Raw genomic sequence first — 17,800 nt, 5'->3', positions numbered from 1 at the left:
AATACCGGTACACAGGTAGAGCGGGTTGTTTACCTGGCCGGTGGCGAATGTTGTCCAGGGATCCACACTTGGAGGTCACATGACTCAGGTCAATCTTCTTGGTCTGGATCTGCACCTGTAGAGGAACACTTGGTCAGCGGTGCCTGGTTCTGGTGATCACCTATTTACCCATTATCCGACGAGGGAGGATCAAGAGGCAACGACCTCGAAGAACTACAGTACCTACAGAAAATGACTGGATCTACCCATCTAACTATCCAGTTGACTAGCAATGTAAGGCCTGTGAGAATGATCTGTGATAGAGTTGGTTCCTGATCATATGATTACAAATCATACAAATTATGCTAGGAGGGAGGATAAGAGACAGAGAACTACCATCTCTTGTCTCTGACATGCTGTAAAGGTCGGGACTACCCAGTTGACTAGTTAAGTAACAGTGTTTTAGACAGTTATACTATGGCTTAGGTGGGTGGGTGCTTACATTTGTTCTATTATTTTTGTTGCATATCCCACTCCCTCTGAAATACCCTAGGAGAGTGGGGTCACGACCAGAGATCAGCCATTATTGACCCTGGAGCAATTAGGGTTAAGTGCCTTACTCAAGGGCACATCGACAGATTTTTCACCTAGTTGGCAACCTTTCAGTTACTGGCCCAGCGCTCAGTGGTTAAAAGCATCATCATACCCATGGTCCTAGTAGGGAGGACCAAGAGGAAGAGAACTACCATCCACTGAAGAACTGTAACAGTGGTATTGTCACACCCTGACCAGAGTTTGCTTTGTATGTTTCTATGTTTTGTTTGGTCAGGGTGTGATCTGAGTGGGCATTCTATGTTGGATGTCTTGTTTGTCTATTTCTATGTCTGGCCTGATATGGTTCTCAATCAGAGGTAGGTGTTAGTCATTGTCTCTGATTGGGAATCATATTTAGGTAGCCTGTTTGGTGTTGGGTTTTGTGGGTGATTGTTCCTGTCTCTGTGTTTGCACCAGATAGGGCTGTTTTAGGTTTTCACGGTTCTTGTTTTTGTTAGTCTGTTCATGTATAGTTTAATTCATTAAAGAACCATGAATAGAAACCATGCTGCGTTTTGGTCCGCCTCTCCTTCAAGTAAAGAAAATCATTACAGAATCACCCACCACAACAGGACCAACGGCGTGGTGACAGGCAGCGGCAGCAGGAGCAGTGCGAGGAGTACTGGACATGGAAGGATGAGTTGGATGGAAAAAGACCCTGGGCACAGCCTGGAGAATATCGCCGCCCCAAAGAAGAGCTGGAGGTTGGCGAAGGCTGAGAGGCGCTGGTATGAGGAGGCAGCACGGCGGCGTGGATGGAAGCCCGAGAGTCAGCCCCAAAAATGTATTGGGGGGGGCTCACAGGAAGTATGGCAAAGCCAGGTAGGAGACCTGTGCCAACTTCCTGTGGTTACCGGGGGGCTAGAGAGACCGGGCAGGCACCGTGTTATGCTGTGAAGCGCACGGTGTCCCCAGTGCAGGTGCATAGCCCAGCTCCATGTATCGGCCGGGCTAGAGTGGGCATCGAGCCAAGTGCCATGAAGCCGGCTCTACGCATCTTGTCCCCAGTGCGTCTCCTTGGGCCGGCTTGCATGGTGTCCCCAGTTCACCTGCATAGCCCAGTGCGGGCTATTCCACCTCGCCGCACTGGCAGGGCGACCGGGACCATACAACCGGGTAAGGTTGGGCAGGCTCGGTGCTCAAGAGCTCCAGTGCGCCTGCACGGTCCAGTCTATCCGGTACCACCTCCACGCTCCAGCCCTCAGGTGGCAGCCCCACGCACCAGGCTGTCTCTCCGTTTCATCCCTACAGCTGCTCCCGCCTGTCCGGCGCTGCCGGAGTCTCCCGCCTGTCCGGCGCTGCCGGAGTCTCCCGCCTGTGCAGCGCTGCCGGAGTCTCCCGCCTGTTCAGCGCTGCCAGAGCTCCCGCCCCTCAGTCCTGAGACGCTAGAGCTACTCAGTCCAGCGATGTCAGAGCCTCCCGTCTGCCCAGCGCCATCTGAGCCGCCCGTCTGCCCAGTGCCGCCCGTCTGCCCAGCGCCGCCAGTGCCGCCCGTCTGCCCAGCGCCGCCAGTGCCGCCAGTCTGCCAGGGGACTCCAGTTCTGCCAGGGGACTCCAGTGCCGCCAGTCTGCCAGGGGCCTCCAGTGCCGCCAGTCTGCCAGGTGCCGCCAGTCTGCCAGGGGCCGCCAGTGCCGCCAGTCTGCCAGGGGCCGCCAGTGCCGCCAGTCTGCCAGGGGCCGCCAGTGCCGCCAGGGGCCGCCAGTGCCGCCAGTCAGCCAGGGGCCGCCAGTGTCCCGCCAGTCAGCCCAGAGGCGCCAGAGCCCCTCAGCCCAGAGGCGCCAGAGCCCCTGCCCCTCTGTCCAGAGCTTCCGCCCCTCTGTCCCGAGCTGCCGCCCCTCTGTCTAGTGGGGTCATTTAGTAGGGTCGCCGTGGTTAGGAGGCCACGGAAGCGGACAATGGGGCGGACAAAGACTATGGTGAAGTGGGGGCCACGTCCAGCACCAGAGCCGCCACCGCAGACAGATACCCACCCAGACCCTCCCCAATAGGTTCAGGTTTTGCGGCCGGAGTCCGCACCTTGGGGGGGGAGGGGTACTGTCACACCCTGACCATAGTTTGCTTTGTATGTTTCTATGTTTTGTTTGGTCAGGGTGTGATCTGAGTGGGCATTCTATGTTGAATATCTTGTTTGTCTATTTCTATGTCTGGCCTGATATGGTTCTCAATCAGAGGCAGGTGTTAGTCATTGTCTCTGATTGGGAACCATATTTAGGTAGCCTGTTTGGTGTTGGGTTTTGTGGGTGATTGTGTTTGCACCAGATAGGGCTGTTTTAGGTTTTCACGTTTCTTGTTAGTCTGTTCATGTATAGTTTAATTCATTAAAGAACCATGAATAGAAACCATGCTGCGTTTTGGTCTGCCTCTCCTTCAAGTAAAGAAAACCATTACAGGTATTGGTAAAAGTGGACCTACATACTCAATTGTGGTCCACATTCCCCCACTCATAGAAAAATCGATTACAAAAGGGTTATTTTTGGTTCCATGTAGAACCCTCTGTGTGGTCGGGGTATTATATGGAACCAAAAAGGGTTCTACCTGGAACCAAAAATGGTTCATCAAAAGGTTATTCTATGGGGACAGTCGAATAACCCTTTTAGGTTCTAAAAAGACAACAGCTCTTCATAACAGAATGAGAGGGTTGTCATAAGGCAACAGCTCTTCATAACAGAATGAGAGGGTTGTCATAAGGCAACAGCTCTTCATAACAGAATGAGAGGGTTGTCATAAGGCAACAGCTCTTCATAACAGAATGAGAGGGTTGTCATAAGGCAACAGCTCTTCATAACAGAATGAGAGGGTTGTCATAAGGCAACAGCTCTTCATAACAGAATGAGAGGGTTGTCATAAGACAACAGCTCTTCATAACAGAATGAGAGGGTTGTCATAAGGCAACAGCTCTTCATAACAGAATGAGAGGGTTGTCATAAGGCAACAGCTCTTCATAACAGAATGAGAGGGTTGTCATAAGGCAACAGCTCTTCATAACAGAATGAGAGGGTTGTCATAAGGCAACAGCTCTTCATAACAGAATGAGAGGGTTGTCATAAGGCAACAGCTCTTCATAACAGAATGAGAGGGTTGTCATAAGGCAACAGCTCTTCATAACAGAATGAGAGGGTTGTCATAAGGCAACAGCTCTTCATAACAGAATGAGAGGGTTGTCATAAGACAACAGCTCTTCATAACAGAATGAGAGGGTTGTCATAAGGCAACAGCTCTTCATAACAGAATGAGAGGGTTGTCATAAGGCAACAGCTCTTCATAACAGAATGAGAGGGTTGTCATAAGGCAACAGCTCTTCATAACAGAATGAGAGGGTTGTCATAAGACAACAGCTCTTCATAACAGAATGAGAGGGTTGTCATAAGGCAACAGCTCTTCATAACAGAATGAGAGGGTTGTCATAAGGCAACAGCTCTTCATAACAGAATGAGAGGGTTGTCATAAGGCAACAGCTCTTCATAACAGAATGAGAGGGTTGTCATAAGGCAACAGCTCTTCATAACAGAATGAGAGGGTTGTCATAAGGCAACAGCTCTTCATAACAGAATGAGAGGGTTGTCATAAGACAACAGCTCTTCATAACAGAATGAGAGGGTTGTCATAAGGCAACAGCTCTTCATAACAGAATGAGAGGGTTGTCATAAGGCAACAGCTCTTCATAACAGAATGAGAGGGTTGTCATAAGGCAACAGCTCTTCATAACAGAATGAGAGGGTTGTCATAAGGCAACAGCTCTTCATAACAGAATGAGAGGGTTGTCATAAGGCAACAGCTCTTCATAACAGAATGAGAGGGTTGTCATAAGGCAACAGCTCTTCATAACAGAATGAGAGGGTTGTCATAAGGCAACAGCTCTTCATAACAGAATGAGAGGGTTGTCATAAGGCAACAGCTCTTCATAACAGAATGAGAGGGTTGTCATAAGGCAACAGCTCTTCATAACAGAATGAGAGGGTTGTCATAAGGCAACAGCTCTTCATAACAGAATGAGAGGGTTGTCATAGATTGTCTTTATGTGCACCTGACGTTTACTACAAACAGAGAGTCAGTGCTTGACTTGGGCTGATAATAATACATACACTGAGTGTACAAAACATTGGGAACACCTGCTCTTTCCATAGACTGACCAGGTGAATCCAGGTGAAAGCTATGATCCCTAATTACTGTCACCTGCTCAATCCGTGTAGATGTCTCTCATTCCCACAGGTGTTGCTTAGCTAGTCAACTGGATACATAGATGGGTAGATCCAGTCATTTTCATCAGAGACAAGAGTGTAGCAAAACCTAATATCTACTACAATACACTGAGTGTACAAAACGTTATCAATACCTTCCTAATTGTTGCACCTCCTTTTGCCCTCAGAACAGCCGAAATTCGTCGGGGCATGGACTACAAGGTGTCGAAAGCGTTCCATATTTTGTTTTGCCAATTCACCTTCTGAATGCACACAAACACAATCCATGTCTCAATTGTCTCAAGGCTTAACAATCCTCCTTCAACCTGTTTCCTGCCTTTCATCTACACGGATTGAAGTGGTTTGAACAGGTGACACTAACAAGGGATCATAGCTTTCACCTGGATTCACCTGGTCAGTCTATGGAAAGAGCAGGTGTTCCTAATATTTTGTACACTCAGTGTATATATTATTATCAGCCCAAGTCAAGCACTGACTATTATCCGTTTGTAGTAAACGTCAGGTGCACATAAAGACAATTTACGACAACCCTCTCATTCTGTTATGAAGAGCTGTTGCCTTATGACAACCAACCCAACCGCGGTCAGGAATGAAAAAGAGACATTTTACTTCTGGCTTTATCTGTGAAAACTGAGGCTGAAAAGACAAAAGTGCAGAATATTAGCCATAGAATATTAGCCAATAAAAATGCACATCTGGAATTAGCCATAGGCAAAGACACAGAGGAGGTTATGTAGCAATTATGCACATAAGTGATAAGGAAGGAAGGAAGGACACCAACATCCAACAGGCACAACAGATACAGTGTGAGTGAATGAGTGAGTGAATGAGTGAATGGGAAAGCAAGCACAACAGAAGCATACACATCTGTCAATAAAACAGTGACAAATCAGAAGGGAAACATTAAGATGATTTAATAGAACATGACTACTGTGTGGTCTACCATCAATTGACCTGTTTTCTAATCTTGTACCTAGTACCTAATTGTTTAAAATAGTACCTAATAGATACACGCTATACTAGAACCTGACCATGCAGAATGCTAGTGAATGTGTTGAGAAAGAAGAGCCGTGTTAGTGAAAACAATGGGTGTGAGTTGGCTGGAGTCTGCAGAACTAATCTACCCATCAATCTTTTCATTTCACATCGTTTACACTAGCTAGCCCTTTCACCTCTAACAGAAATCACAGCTGTAAAGGAGATAGGCTGGTCTCAGATCTGTTTGTGCTCTTTCCAACTCCATTGCTTTCACTGTCAAGCCAAACAGTCTGGCATGACAATTTCATAGAGGTGTCAATGCCAGGTAGAACCAGGTGAAAAGGTGAACACGGGTCACATCCTAAATGGCACCCTATTCCCTATATAGTGTCTTATGGGTCCCGGTCAAAAGTAGTGCACTAAATAGGGAATAGGTTGTGATTCTTTGAGATGCTGTACATAGTCTGGGACCAGACTAGAAACCCTGGAGTCCCCAGTCCTGCATCTCCCTAGCATTCTAATGGGTGACTGTGTGAGAGAGATACCATAAAATGAGAGAGAGAGAGAGATAGAAAGGGGTACCATAACACAAAGAAAGAGAGGAGATATGTGTGTAAGAGAGCGCATACTACAACAAGAGAACAGGAATGTGTGTGTTGGGGGGTGGGGGTACCATCCAAGTGGGTACTGGAAATCCCCAAAAGTCCCCACAAGGATAGTTAAACAAGAACAATTCTCTCTCGTGAGGACATTTTCCAGTTCCCCATGATGACAAAGGCTATCTTAGGCTTAGAGGATAGGTGTAGGGTTAGGGTTACAATTAGGGTAAGGCTAAGGGTTAGGGGTTATGGAAAATAGGATTTTGAATGGGAATCCATTTTAGGTCCCCACGAGAATAGTAAAACATATGCTGTGTGTGTTTGTGAGAGAGGGATGGATGGAGGAGAGACACCAAGTGTATTAGGAGTAAGAGACTCACGTTTCCTCCTCCTGCAGAGTACTGTTTCAAATTAGCTGACATCAGACACAGCCCCTCTTACTTCCCCATGGCTAGCATGGTCATTACATCTTTACAGTTAGAAAATATCAGCCAAGAGAGACCCGTTTGTCTCTAACTGACGGCCATGACACTTTGTGTTTGCTTTCTTTATGTAACCAATGGTGACCTTTGAGCCTTGTGTCTACAGCTGAGCTAGTCTCATCCTCAAGGAAAGTTAGCTAGTGTAAACATACTGTAGATATACAATACAATGAATAGAATAGGAAAAAAGCACCTGAGAGCACAGCAATTGACTTAAATTGGGATGGATCCGTTCTAGTGAATCTAATTCTATGCGTGTAAAGTAACATCCCCTGACATGCTGTATGTACTGTATGCCTGTCAGCAGGGAGACAAGGTGCTGAATCTGCCACGATTACTCAGACTGTCTGTTCCAAACAGAGACTGTGCCTGCCTGCAACCCAAATGGCACCATATTCCCTATGTAGTACACTACTTTTGACCAGAGCCTTATGGATCCTGGTCAGATGTAGTGTACTGTTTAGGGAATAGGGCGATGTTTGGGATGCATAACAAATGGCTAAGGCACAGGATTTCTTTCTAAAACAGTCACAGTTTGTGGGCCGGCCTGCTATAGCTGTAAGGGGACAAGGCAAGTTTGATTGCGACACAAACATGAAATAGCAGAATTGGTTGGGCTGCGGAGAACAAAACATCTTAAGACATTTACAACATTCATAACATGTATCACGCTTGACATGCAGCGAGTGGGGAAGAGAACCGAAAGGAAAGTCAGAGGCCAGCACATTGTCAAGAGAAGAAGAGAAACAGTGAGCAGTGGATTGTATCAGAGTGAAAGAAAGAAAGAAAAAGTTAGAGAGAGCAGAGGAAGAAGGGATAGATAGGCAACAGGTTTGGTTGGCGGTCACAGCTGGAGCCTCATAGAAAAACAGCAAACAAGTAGAACACATTTTTCCTCCCATTGCATTTCTCTCACCACAATACAAACATTTGGATATATCCTCTCGTGTTGTACTTCTCTATATACCACGTATGCTTACAACACACATCCTTATACATATGCATAGTCTCTACAGGCCTACGCCACTTTAAGGCCAATAATGTGAAGTTGTAATACTTCTCTAGGTTTGAATATTCCATCTCATAACAGGTACAGCGAGGTACAAATGATTGTTGGATTCGGAGCACAAGTACGTGGACTCTGCATGGAAGATTGATGCACAAGTGTTGATGATACTGCATCAACACCCTCATTGTTGCATGTGAATATATATATATATATCACTAGAGTGGGTATATATTACAAATGAATGACGAACAAGAAGTGGAGACTTCAGTTTTGATCATCAGGCTGTTCAGATGAGGTACTGAACCATACAGGGCAAAGTGCTCAGGAAAGGGATTCAGTGATTTGTGTAGTTTTAGTCTTGTGCACATAATAATGGAACTGTACTCCCATGACAGTAGCTAGCTAGCTAGTAGTAGCTAGACAGTAGCTAGATAGATACAGTTTGCTCTTCAAGGGAGAGACCAGGAGAGATCATCACTCACAGTCAAATTGGAGAGTTGTGTAAACATACCAAGGTGGGATTTGATACATCTCATTGGTTCTGGGTCTATAACGTATTTTTTGTTGTCGTACCCCAGTAAGACTAGCTGTCTCTATTGGCGTCGGCTAATGGTGATCCTAATAAAAGTTAAAATTAATGTGGAGGACCGAGGACCAGATTGAGCATGTAGGCAGACAGGCTGATCTAAGGCTGTGGGCTGGAGTTGGAGAGAAGGATATGAGCAGGGGTGGAGGCAGGGTTTGAATTATACAATTACTTGATATTACAATTTTCTTGATATTTAAATTATTATGGTGGGGACCCTGATTTATTAAGGGGCTGCCCAGTCTCCCCCACACCCCTCTAATTGGAATACTGGCTGAGGGTGGAGGTGCCCCCTGTACGGACGTGTGCTAGAGGAGGACACAGTCCACTCATCTCCCAATAGAGGGACAGAAAATGAGGCCTAGTACATACTCAGGTTGTACAACTGATGCACTAGGCAGTATGGCAGTTTGCATAACCGTTGTGTGGTTGGTTGCAGATTTCTGGGAACTTTCCCCAAATTCCAGGAAAGTTTTGGAACATTACCTGAATTTTGCAAATCTGACCAGGGGTGTCTCCATCAGTGCATCAGTTGTACAATCTGAGTTTGGACTAACTAGGCCAGAGAGAGGAGAAGGGAGAGTGGGAGCAGAACGGTTGGTACAGGTACATACATTGCCTCCACGAGGAGAATGCTTCATGTTATCCTTGGATTCACATTTTGACTGTACGTGACTGAAGTCCAGCTTCTTGTTTAAAATCTGAATCTAGAGGAAATACAGAGATTTAATGTGGCTATTTAGGTGGGGATGAGGATGGATGCTTAGCTTATTCTATGTTATGGAAGAGATGTTTCGGCACAACATGAAGAGAACAGATTTTTATGAAGGCAGGACAACTGCTGATGATGATCAGAGGAGTGCCGAATGGAGATTCAATAGAGGGTTACATGTTTTATAGCAGGGATCATCAACTAGATTCATACGCAAATTGACCACAAGAAGCCAAATGAGATACAGTATAATAAAAACATAATAATTTCAAACCTTGCTTACATTTGTATACGATCACATACAGTATATCTATCCATATGCATGGGAATAGTTTGGAACAGATTCCAAAGATGTAAATCAATTGGAGCTGATTTGCTGATGTTTTTACAGTATTTTGTGCCACCCCCCCAAAAAAATCACCTGCAGTTGAAATTCGGCCAGCGGGCTGCCAGTTGGGGAACCCTGCATTATAGTGATGATGTCAGTAGATACAGCATGTAGGTGGAGTTCATGACCCTTTCTATCATTCCATATAGGGGTGGTAGAATAGAGCATTAGCCCTTTGATACACCAACAAATAGAAAAGTACTCTGAAATAAACTCTGGGTCCAAGACTTCCTACCAAGATCTGGCATGTGTTTGTATCTTGTGTGTGACAGAGTGTGTGTGAGAGTATAAGAGGGGCTTGGTATACGGAGGTACTGTATACCAGTGGGTCGTTGGCTGGCATGTGGGCCCATATCACACTGTGTACAGCAGACAGACATAAGATGAGAGAGACCATGCGTAGGAGCAATCTCCATATCAAATCAAATCACATTTTATTTGTCACATGCGCTGAACACAACATCTGTAGAACTTACAGTGAAATGCTTACTTACAAGCCCTTAACCAACAATGCAGTAAAAAAAAATCATATTTAAAAAACAAAACAAAAAACAAATAACAAATAACTAAAGAGTAGCGATAAAATAACAATAGCGAGGCTATATACAGGGGGTACCGGTACAGAGGGAGTCATTGTACTGTATATGGGATACTGTAGGTCTGCTACTGGTACTGGCTTGATTGGATGTACTGTATAGGTTCTGCTATGCTACATGACTGTATATGTATCAGGCTCTACTGAAGTATCCTGTAAGTGTGCATCCCAAATGGCACTCTATACCCTATATAGTGCACTACGTTTGACCAGGGTCCGTAGGGCTCCATATAGTGCATTACTTTGACCAAGGTCCAAAGTAGTGCACTATATAGGGAACAAGGTGCCATTTGGGACATAGCCTAAGTGTGTAGACCAGGGATGGGCAACTTTGATGGGGGTGGGGGCCACAAAAAATCTGAAGTCATCATGAGGGGCTGAAGTGGCTCGCGGGTCTATGTATCCACATCCCATACCAACCCTGGTGTAAACCTACATGGAAAGTGGGAACAGTGTCTACATGTGGTGGAGATAACTAGAGCCAGGATGGGGTGGCAGGTTGACAGACAGAAGTCATTGGTGCTCTCTAGAAGGTCTGAATCCCCATAACAACAGTTCTGTGAAAGGGGATGGAGTCCTGACAGAGTAATGGGTCTCTGTAATGAATGATGAGAATGGTGACATAAACACTCTCCAAGGCCGAAGAGGTTGGAGACTTTGGTTGCGTCCAAAATGGAACCCTATTCCCTATATAGTGCACTACTTTTAACCCGGGCCCATAGCGCTCTGGTCAAAACTACTGCCCTACCTTTCCAAAGAACATACTGAATAAAGATGGAAGGCTGCAGGATCCACAACCCTGAGAAAGGCTTATAAACTGTAGCTTAGTACTAAAGAGGAACAGACATTGTATGATGAACTACCCTGAGAAATACTTATACATTATAGCAGTGGTCACCAACCCGTCGATCGCTATCAACTGGTCGATCTCCATTGACTGGTCGATCTCCAAGATATTCCTAGTTGATCGCCAAACATTTCTGTAAAAAACCCAACGATGAAGCCTTGCATTCCTATTTTTTTTATTTGTCTCGTGCTGTTAGAGGTAGGTGCAACCAATTCAGCCTCCCTCGCTGGGTAGGCAAAGTGTTCCCATTTTGAACCATTACATGTGTCTGAAGGTACAAACTCTGCCTTCCCGGCGGGCCCGGATAGCAAATCAAGTGCACTATAGGTCTACCACTGGCCAATCAGATGACTCAGATTACTGTGTCTGCAGTAACGTGGCAGGCGCAAAAGAAAGCTACAGCAAAGTTAATACAATGAGATTTCAAAATGTTTAAAACCATGACCAGAGAGAGACTGTCAACTAATACAGCAAAGAGATGCTGTTTTTATGAGTGAGCTCATGTTTAAGTTCTTAGTCAGCTGTCATGTCCTGACCTTAGTTATCTATGTTTTATGTATTATTTTAGTCAGGTCAGGGTGTGACGAGGGTGGGTATGTGTGTTTTTTGTCTTGTCTAGGGTTTTACTATATCTATGGGGTTTTTGTATGTTTAGGTATTTGTAGGTCTATGGTGGCCTGAATTGGTTCCCAATCAGAGACAGCTGTTTACTGTTGTCTCTGATTGGGGATCCTATTTAGGTTGCCATTTCCATTTTGTTTTTTGGGGTTATTGTGTATGTATAGTTGCCTGTGTCAGCACTCAGTTTAAATAGCGTCACGGTTATTCGTTAATTAAAATAGAATGTATTCATATCACACTGCGCCTTGGTCTCCTCGTTATGGCGAACGTGGCATCAGCACTGTCAACACCTTTTATTCTAACGTTTCTAAACCATAGAATGTGCGCTCTTCCTACTTCCACTTGCGCTACAACCAGCACTGCAGCTGTAATGATAGGCTTGCACTATTATAATTAGCGGCTTGGGTCTTTTGTAATATTGAGGAATACATTTTCTGTTAATAGGAAAAACGACATGAATTTGTGCATGAGGCAGAAATAATGTGGTGCGACTCGAGTTTTGTCATCAGCTGGAAGACGGTGTCCCTTTTTGGTCAGTGTCAGCGGAGGAAAGGGAGAGTGGAAGGATGTTGAGAGCTGCTCTCTTCCTCCATTGAGACCTTAAAAGCCCAGTAAAATAAAATGATTTAAAAACGGATCTATTATCGGTGTGATCATATTATAGTCTGCCTCATATTTTGAAATACATATTTTTTAAATGGTCCTAACATTGGCAGGGCGATTCAACCAAAGCTAATATGCGGTGATAATATATTGGGCCTATAGCCTACTGCATAAACCTCATTGCTATAGCACTGTTTTTAATAGGTTCATGTTGCATAGGCTTACATTTCAGTCACGTTAAAACAAATCTGAGTGGTAGATCTCGACTTGCATTTAGACTCAAAGTGATCTTGAATCAGAGAAGCTTGGTGACCACTGCACTATATCTTCCTACTAAAGACGCACAATGTATGAGACATTCAGCAGCAATGGCCACACAAAGATGACAGACTCCCTCACACAAGACGACACACTTGAGATAAGATGGATAACACGTCAGCAGACAGGAGAAAGCCCATAGCCAGTGTTGGCACCTAAAGATTTTCAAGTGCTGAAGGTAGACTCGTTTGTAATAACATCTGAGCCTGTAAGAACCACACAGACAGAACATGAGGTGATACCAGGTGAATGAAAGATTGTGTTGTCTGGTAAAATATATACAGATTTCTCTCTGTTACCTGGATAAGAATCAAAGTCAAATTAAAACAGTAGCCAACACCAGTTCAGGCAACAATGAAGGAAATCAAAACTAAAGTGTTTACCTTAATCCATCCTAGCTTCATAGACAGTGAATGGGTAAGAAGAAATATTCTACCACAATTAATGACATTAAGACTAAGACATTATACTAAGACCAGAAACCCCCAACTCATCCTCCTTCCCCATTCTACCTCTATTCCAGTAACTGTATGGTCAGTTTCAAAATTATTAATCAGCTTCTCGAACACTTTACTCACTTACGGGCACAAATAGAGGACTTTCTAAGTGGCTGTCTAGGGTTGTGCTACTGAGACAGATTTATCATAACACTGACAAAACACTCCAATCATTTCCCAGCCATCGAGTCAAAAGAGCCGAAGCAAACACCATTGCATCAAAGGGAGGATTAATATTTAACGCAGTTTAACGCAGAATCAGGCACAGATGATGTCCAAAATGGCACCCTATTCCCTTTATTGCACTACTTTTGACCAAGGCCCATAAGCTCTGCTCAAACACAGTGCAGTTTATAGGGAATAGAGTGTCCTTTTGGATGCAGACACTGAGAGGTTGGGAAATGGCAGCACAGCAGCCTTGACAACCCCGTGCCCAGACAGTCACCTCAGGTTGTTGTCACTTCCGGTTGGAACCCCTATCAGAGACACTTGCAGCCAGCCAGTCACCCAGGAGTTGAGTCTAGTTTGCCAGCGGTGGTGGGAAGACACTACCCAGGGGTGTAAGCCTTGTTTGGGCTGAGCCATATGGGAGGCAAGAGAAGTAGAGGTGTTCCAGAATATTCTCTAGCGTCGATGGTGAGCTACAGAGGGATATTACAGATACAATGCCACAAGCACTGATCCTCCAAGAAGATTCATACTGTGTATGTCTTCCTTCATCACAACAATGTCCTTTTCCCATCTCGCTCATCTGAAAAGCTCAGGTGCTACTCCAAAATGAAGTGTTTTTCTCATTGCCCTCCTTTTTAAAACCCAGCAAACAACGACCAGACAGACAGACTGAGGGAGGGAGGACTGAGCTACAGTAACAATGGGGCGACAGACTATAAACGTGGAGAGGGACACAAAAGACAGGGAGAGGAAGGGACTGAGGAGGGTGGAACAGGGGATAAAAGCCTGGGAGGAAAGTCTGAAAAAAGGAACCAGCAGCTACAGCATTAGTCAAATACAAAACAAGACTGAGGTAGAAAGAGAGGCAGAAACAGAGCATAAAGAGGTAAAAAGAAGGGAGGATAAATAAGGGAAGGAAGAAAAGAGAGAGGGAGGAGGGGGTATAGTAGAAACCCATGGACGATCACTAACCTGGCCCCCCTTGGGCTGGTAATTGATGTTGTCTGTGGAGCCGATCTTAGACTTGACATTCTTGAGGTCTGGCAGGGGCTGGTTGAGGACGCGGAGCTGTTTGGGGGTGGTGGCGGGGGACTTGGGAGGGGTGCGGAGCAGAGCCACCTTGAATAAATGAATTGCCATAAATTGAATTGATGCCATGATATACTCAGATTTTATTTGGAAAAAAGATTAGCTAATCTCAAGATGATCTCCTGAATAAATAAGGGATAAATCCATAAAGTACAATTATATACAGTGCATTCGGAAAGTATTCAGACCCCTTCACTCTTTCAACATTTAGCTACATTACAGCCTTATTCTAAAATGTATTAAATAAATGTTCCTCATCAATCTACACACAATACCCCATAATGACAAAGTGAAAACAGGTTTTTATATATTTTTGAAAATGTATTAAAAATATAAAACAGAAAGAAAATAGTTTCAGTGGTATTCAGACCCTTTGCTATGAGTCTCAAAATGGAGCTCAGCTGCATCCTGTTTCCTTTGATCATCCTTGAGATGTTTCTATAACTTGATTGGAGGTAAATTCAATTGATTGGACATTATTTGGAAAGACACACACCTATCTACAGTTGTCAGTGCATGTAAGAGCAAAAACTAAGCCATGAGGTCAAAGGGATTGTCCATAGACCTCTGAGATAGGATTGTGTCAAGGCACAGATCTGGGGGAGGGTACCAGAAAATTCCTGCAGCATTAAAGGTAACACAGTGGTCTCAATCATTCTTAAGTGAAGAAGTTTGGAACCACCAAGACTCGTCCGAGAGCTGGCCACCTGGCCAAACTAAGCAATCGGGGGAGAAGGGCCTTGGTCAGCGAGGTGACCAATAACTCGTTGGTCACTCTGACAGAGCTCCAGAGTTCCTCTGTGGAGTGGAGATGGGAGAACCTTCCAGAAGGACAACCATCTCTGCAGCACTCCACCAATCAAGCCTTAATAGTAGAGTGAACAGACAGAAGCCACTCCTCAGTAAAAGACACAACAGCCGCCCGCTTGGAGTTTGCCAAGAGAATGTTAAAGGACTCTGGCCATGAGAAACAAGATTCTCTAGTCTGATGAAACAAAGATTTTACTTTTTGGCCTGAATGCCAAGCGTCACATCTGGAGGGAACCTGGCACCATCCCTATGGTGAAGCATGGTGGAGGCATTATCATGCTGTGGGGATGTTTTTCAGGAGTGGCTTCGGGACAAGTCTCTGAATGTCCTTGAATGGCCCAGCCAGAGCCCAGACTTGAACCCAATCGAACATCTCTGGAGAAGCTGTGCAGCGACGCTTCCCATCCAACATGACAGAGCTTGAGAGGATCTGCAGAAGAAACTCCCCAAATACAGGTGTGCCAAGCTTGTAGCGTCATACCCAAGAAGACTCAAGGCTGTAATCGCTGCCAAAGGTGCTTAAACAATGTACTGAGTGAAGGGTCTGAATACTCATGTAAATGTGATATTTCCGTTTGTTATTTTTATTTGATAAATTAGCAAACATTTCTACAAAACTTTTTTGCTTGGTCATTATGGGGTGTTGTGTGTAGATTGATGAGGGGGGAAAACTATTTAATCTATTTTAGAATAAGGCTGTAATGTAACAAAATGTGTAAAGTCAAGGGGTCTGAATACTTTCCGAATGCACTGTATTCGTCTAATTTAAAACACATTTCGAGTAGCTGCCTCAGCTGACTATAGTATAACAGCATTGATTCCTGGTCAAAAGTAGTGCACTACGTAAGGAAAAGGGTGCCATTTGGGAAGCACACTGTACCTTCTTCTCCTGCAGCAGGCTGAGTGAACGTGGTGTGCCGGGGGTGCGAGGGGTTCCGGGTGTGCGGCAGGAGTAGCTGTAGCTGGGAGGGGTTCCAGGGGTGATGGCTGTGGACCCTGGGGTGCGGGGTGTGGTGGGACCGCTGCACAGCGAGCGGGAACGCATCGACTGTGTGCCTGGGTGTGGGGAGGTCACAGAAAGTTTATAGAGGTCATACAGAGAGGTTACACAAAGGTCAATCAGAGGTTGGGCATCTCTCACCATTACTCTAGCCTGGTCTCAGATCTATATGTGCAGTCTTGCCATTTTCTGTTGTCTATGGTCCATTTGAGTTGGCAAGACAGAACAAACAGATCTGGTACCAGGCTAACTTTACTCCACCAAAGTATTTAAAGTTAGTCAGATGAAGAATGGCTCAAAACATACACAAACAGAATGAAACAGTGTAGTTACTAGAATTAAAGACGTAAATGAAGCCCAAACTATAGGATTGAACAACTTGATTACTAACTACTAAGGATGAGACAGAGATGTGATCTTGAACACACAGAGAGTCTGAGATGAACTGGGTGAGATCATGTGAGACAAGATGAGACTAGGTAAGACATTTCAGGACTAGGTGAGATACTGCAGGACAAGGTGAGACTGGATGACAAGGTGAGACTGGATGACAAGGTGAGACTGGAAGTAAATCCAGTTGAAACGGGGGACAGAGGGAGACATGGATGAGACTAGATGGGATTGAGTGTTCCTCTCTACCTGTCCAACTAGGGGCACGTCCTGTTCTATGCTCCGCCCTGACCTCTGTACGGAACGCTAGAGGAGAGCAGGAGGATTAAACAGAGGAGAGAGAGACAGAGCGAGAGAAAGACCAAGAGAAAAATCAAGAGCGAGAAAGAAAGAGGCTAAGCGAGAGAGACTGGCAGAAAGAGAGAAACCAGGAGAAGGGACTTACACGTAGGTCTGCGGGGTGCGGTGGAGCCGGAGCTGGTGATTGAGGTGGAGCTCTCCTCCTGGTCGTGTGGGTGGTGGTGGGTACGCCGGCTCAGGATAGAGGCAGGCCGCGGCAGGGATGACCTCTTTGGGCTCTGAGAACCACCATCCTGTCACATACAAACACACACACAGGAAGGCAAACAGGCACAGAAACACACACACACAAACACATACATTTAGTACTGTATATACAGAAGTACACAAGTCAGAAAATGCCCCAGCTTTAGCCTGGGTATCAATTTACAGATGTGAGATCAGTTGATCAGTTCAGGGCCATATGCTAACCTTACCACGTCTATCAGTCTGTGTAGTGTTGGGGAGTCACGAGGCCCTACCAAGGAGGGACGGGGCCTATCAAGCTCCACCTCCACCAGGAAGTTATTTTTATTGTGGGAGGAGAAAGAGGAGATAAGGCGAGGGGGCAGGAGGGTGGCCGCTCACACAGGTGGGGATCTTTGTCAGTGGTGGCGACTAAGTGACAGATAGACATTTGGGGAAGAGATGGGGGATATTGGGGTGAGAGATGGGAGAGTTACAGGAGAGAGATCGGTGAAAGATGGGGGAGATAAGGGTGACAAATGGGTGAGAGACGAGGGAGAGATTGGGAGATATGGGGGAGAGATGGAGGAGAGATGGAGGATAAATGGGTGAGAGATGAGAGGGATACGGGTGAGAGATTGAGCAGATATGGGGGAGATACGGGTGAGCGATGGAGGAGAGATGAAGGAGAGATGGAGTAGAGATGGAGGAGAGATGGGGGAGATACAGGTGACAAATGGGTGAGATGGGGGGGATATGGGGGAGATACGGGTGACGAATGGGTGAGAGACGGGAGAGATGGGGGAG

The 17,800-nt window shown here is 45.5% G+C and overlaps 1 protein-coding gene across 1 annotated transcript in view; it reads right to left on the bottom strand.

Annotated features, from left to right (window-relative positions):
- Positions 1–17,800, bottom strand: part of LOC135519278 (microtubule-associated protein 2-like) — a 147,604-nt gene that overhangs the window by 11,392 nt on the left and 118,412 nt on the right. Inside the window, 8 exon segments of the mRNA XM_064944420.1 lie at positions 34–115; positions 9,042–9,134; positions 14,152–14,298; positions 15,959–16,134; positions 16,718–16,774; positions 16,914–17,061; positions 17,245–17,392; positions 17,394–17,425. Of these exon segments, the coding sequence (XP_064800492.1) occupies positions 34–115; positions 9,042–9,134; positions 14,152–14,298; positions 15,959–16,134; positions 16,718–16,774; positions 16,914–17,061; positions 17,245–17,392; positions 17,394–17,425 (883 nt within the window).

Source organism: Oncorhynchus masou, chromosome 29 (genome assembly GCF_036934945.1).
Source record: "Oncorhynchus masou masou isolate Uvic2021 chromosome 29, UVic_Omas_1.1, whole genome shotgun sequence".
NCBI lineage: Eukaryota > Metazoa > Chordata > Actinopteri > Salmoniformes > Salmonidae > Oncorhynchus > Oncorhynchus masou.
This window is presented reverse-complemented; position numbering and strand designations above follow the sequence as displayed.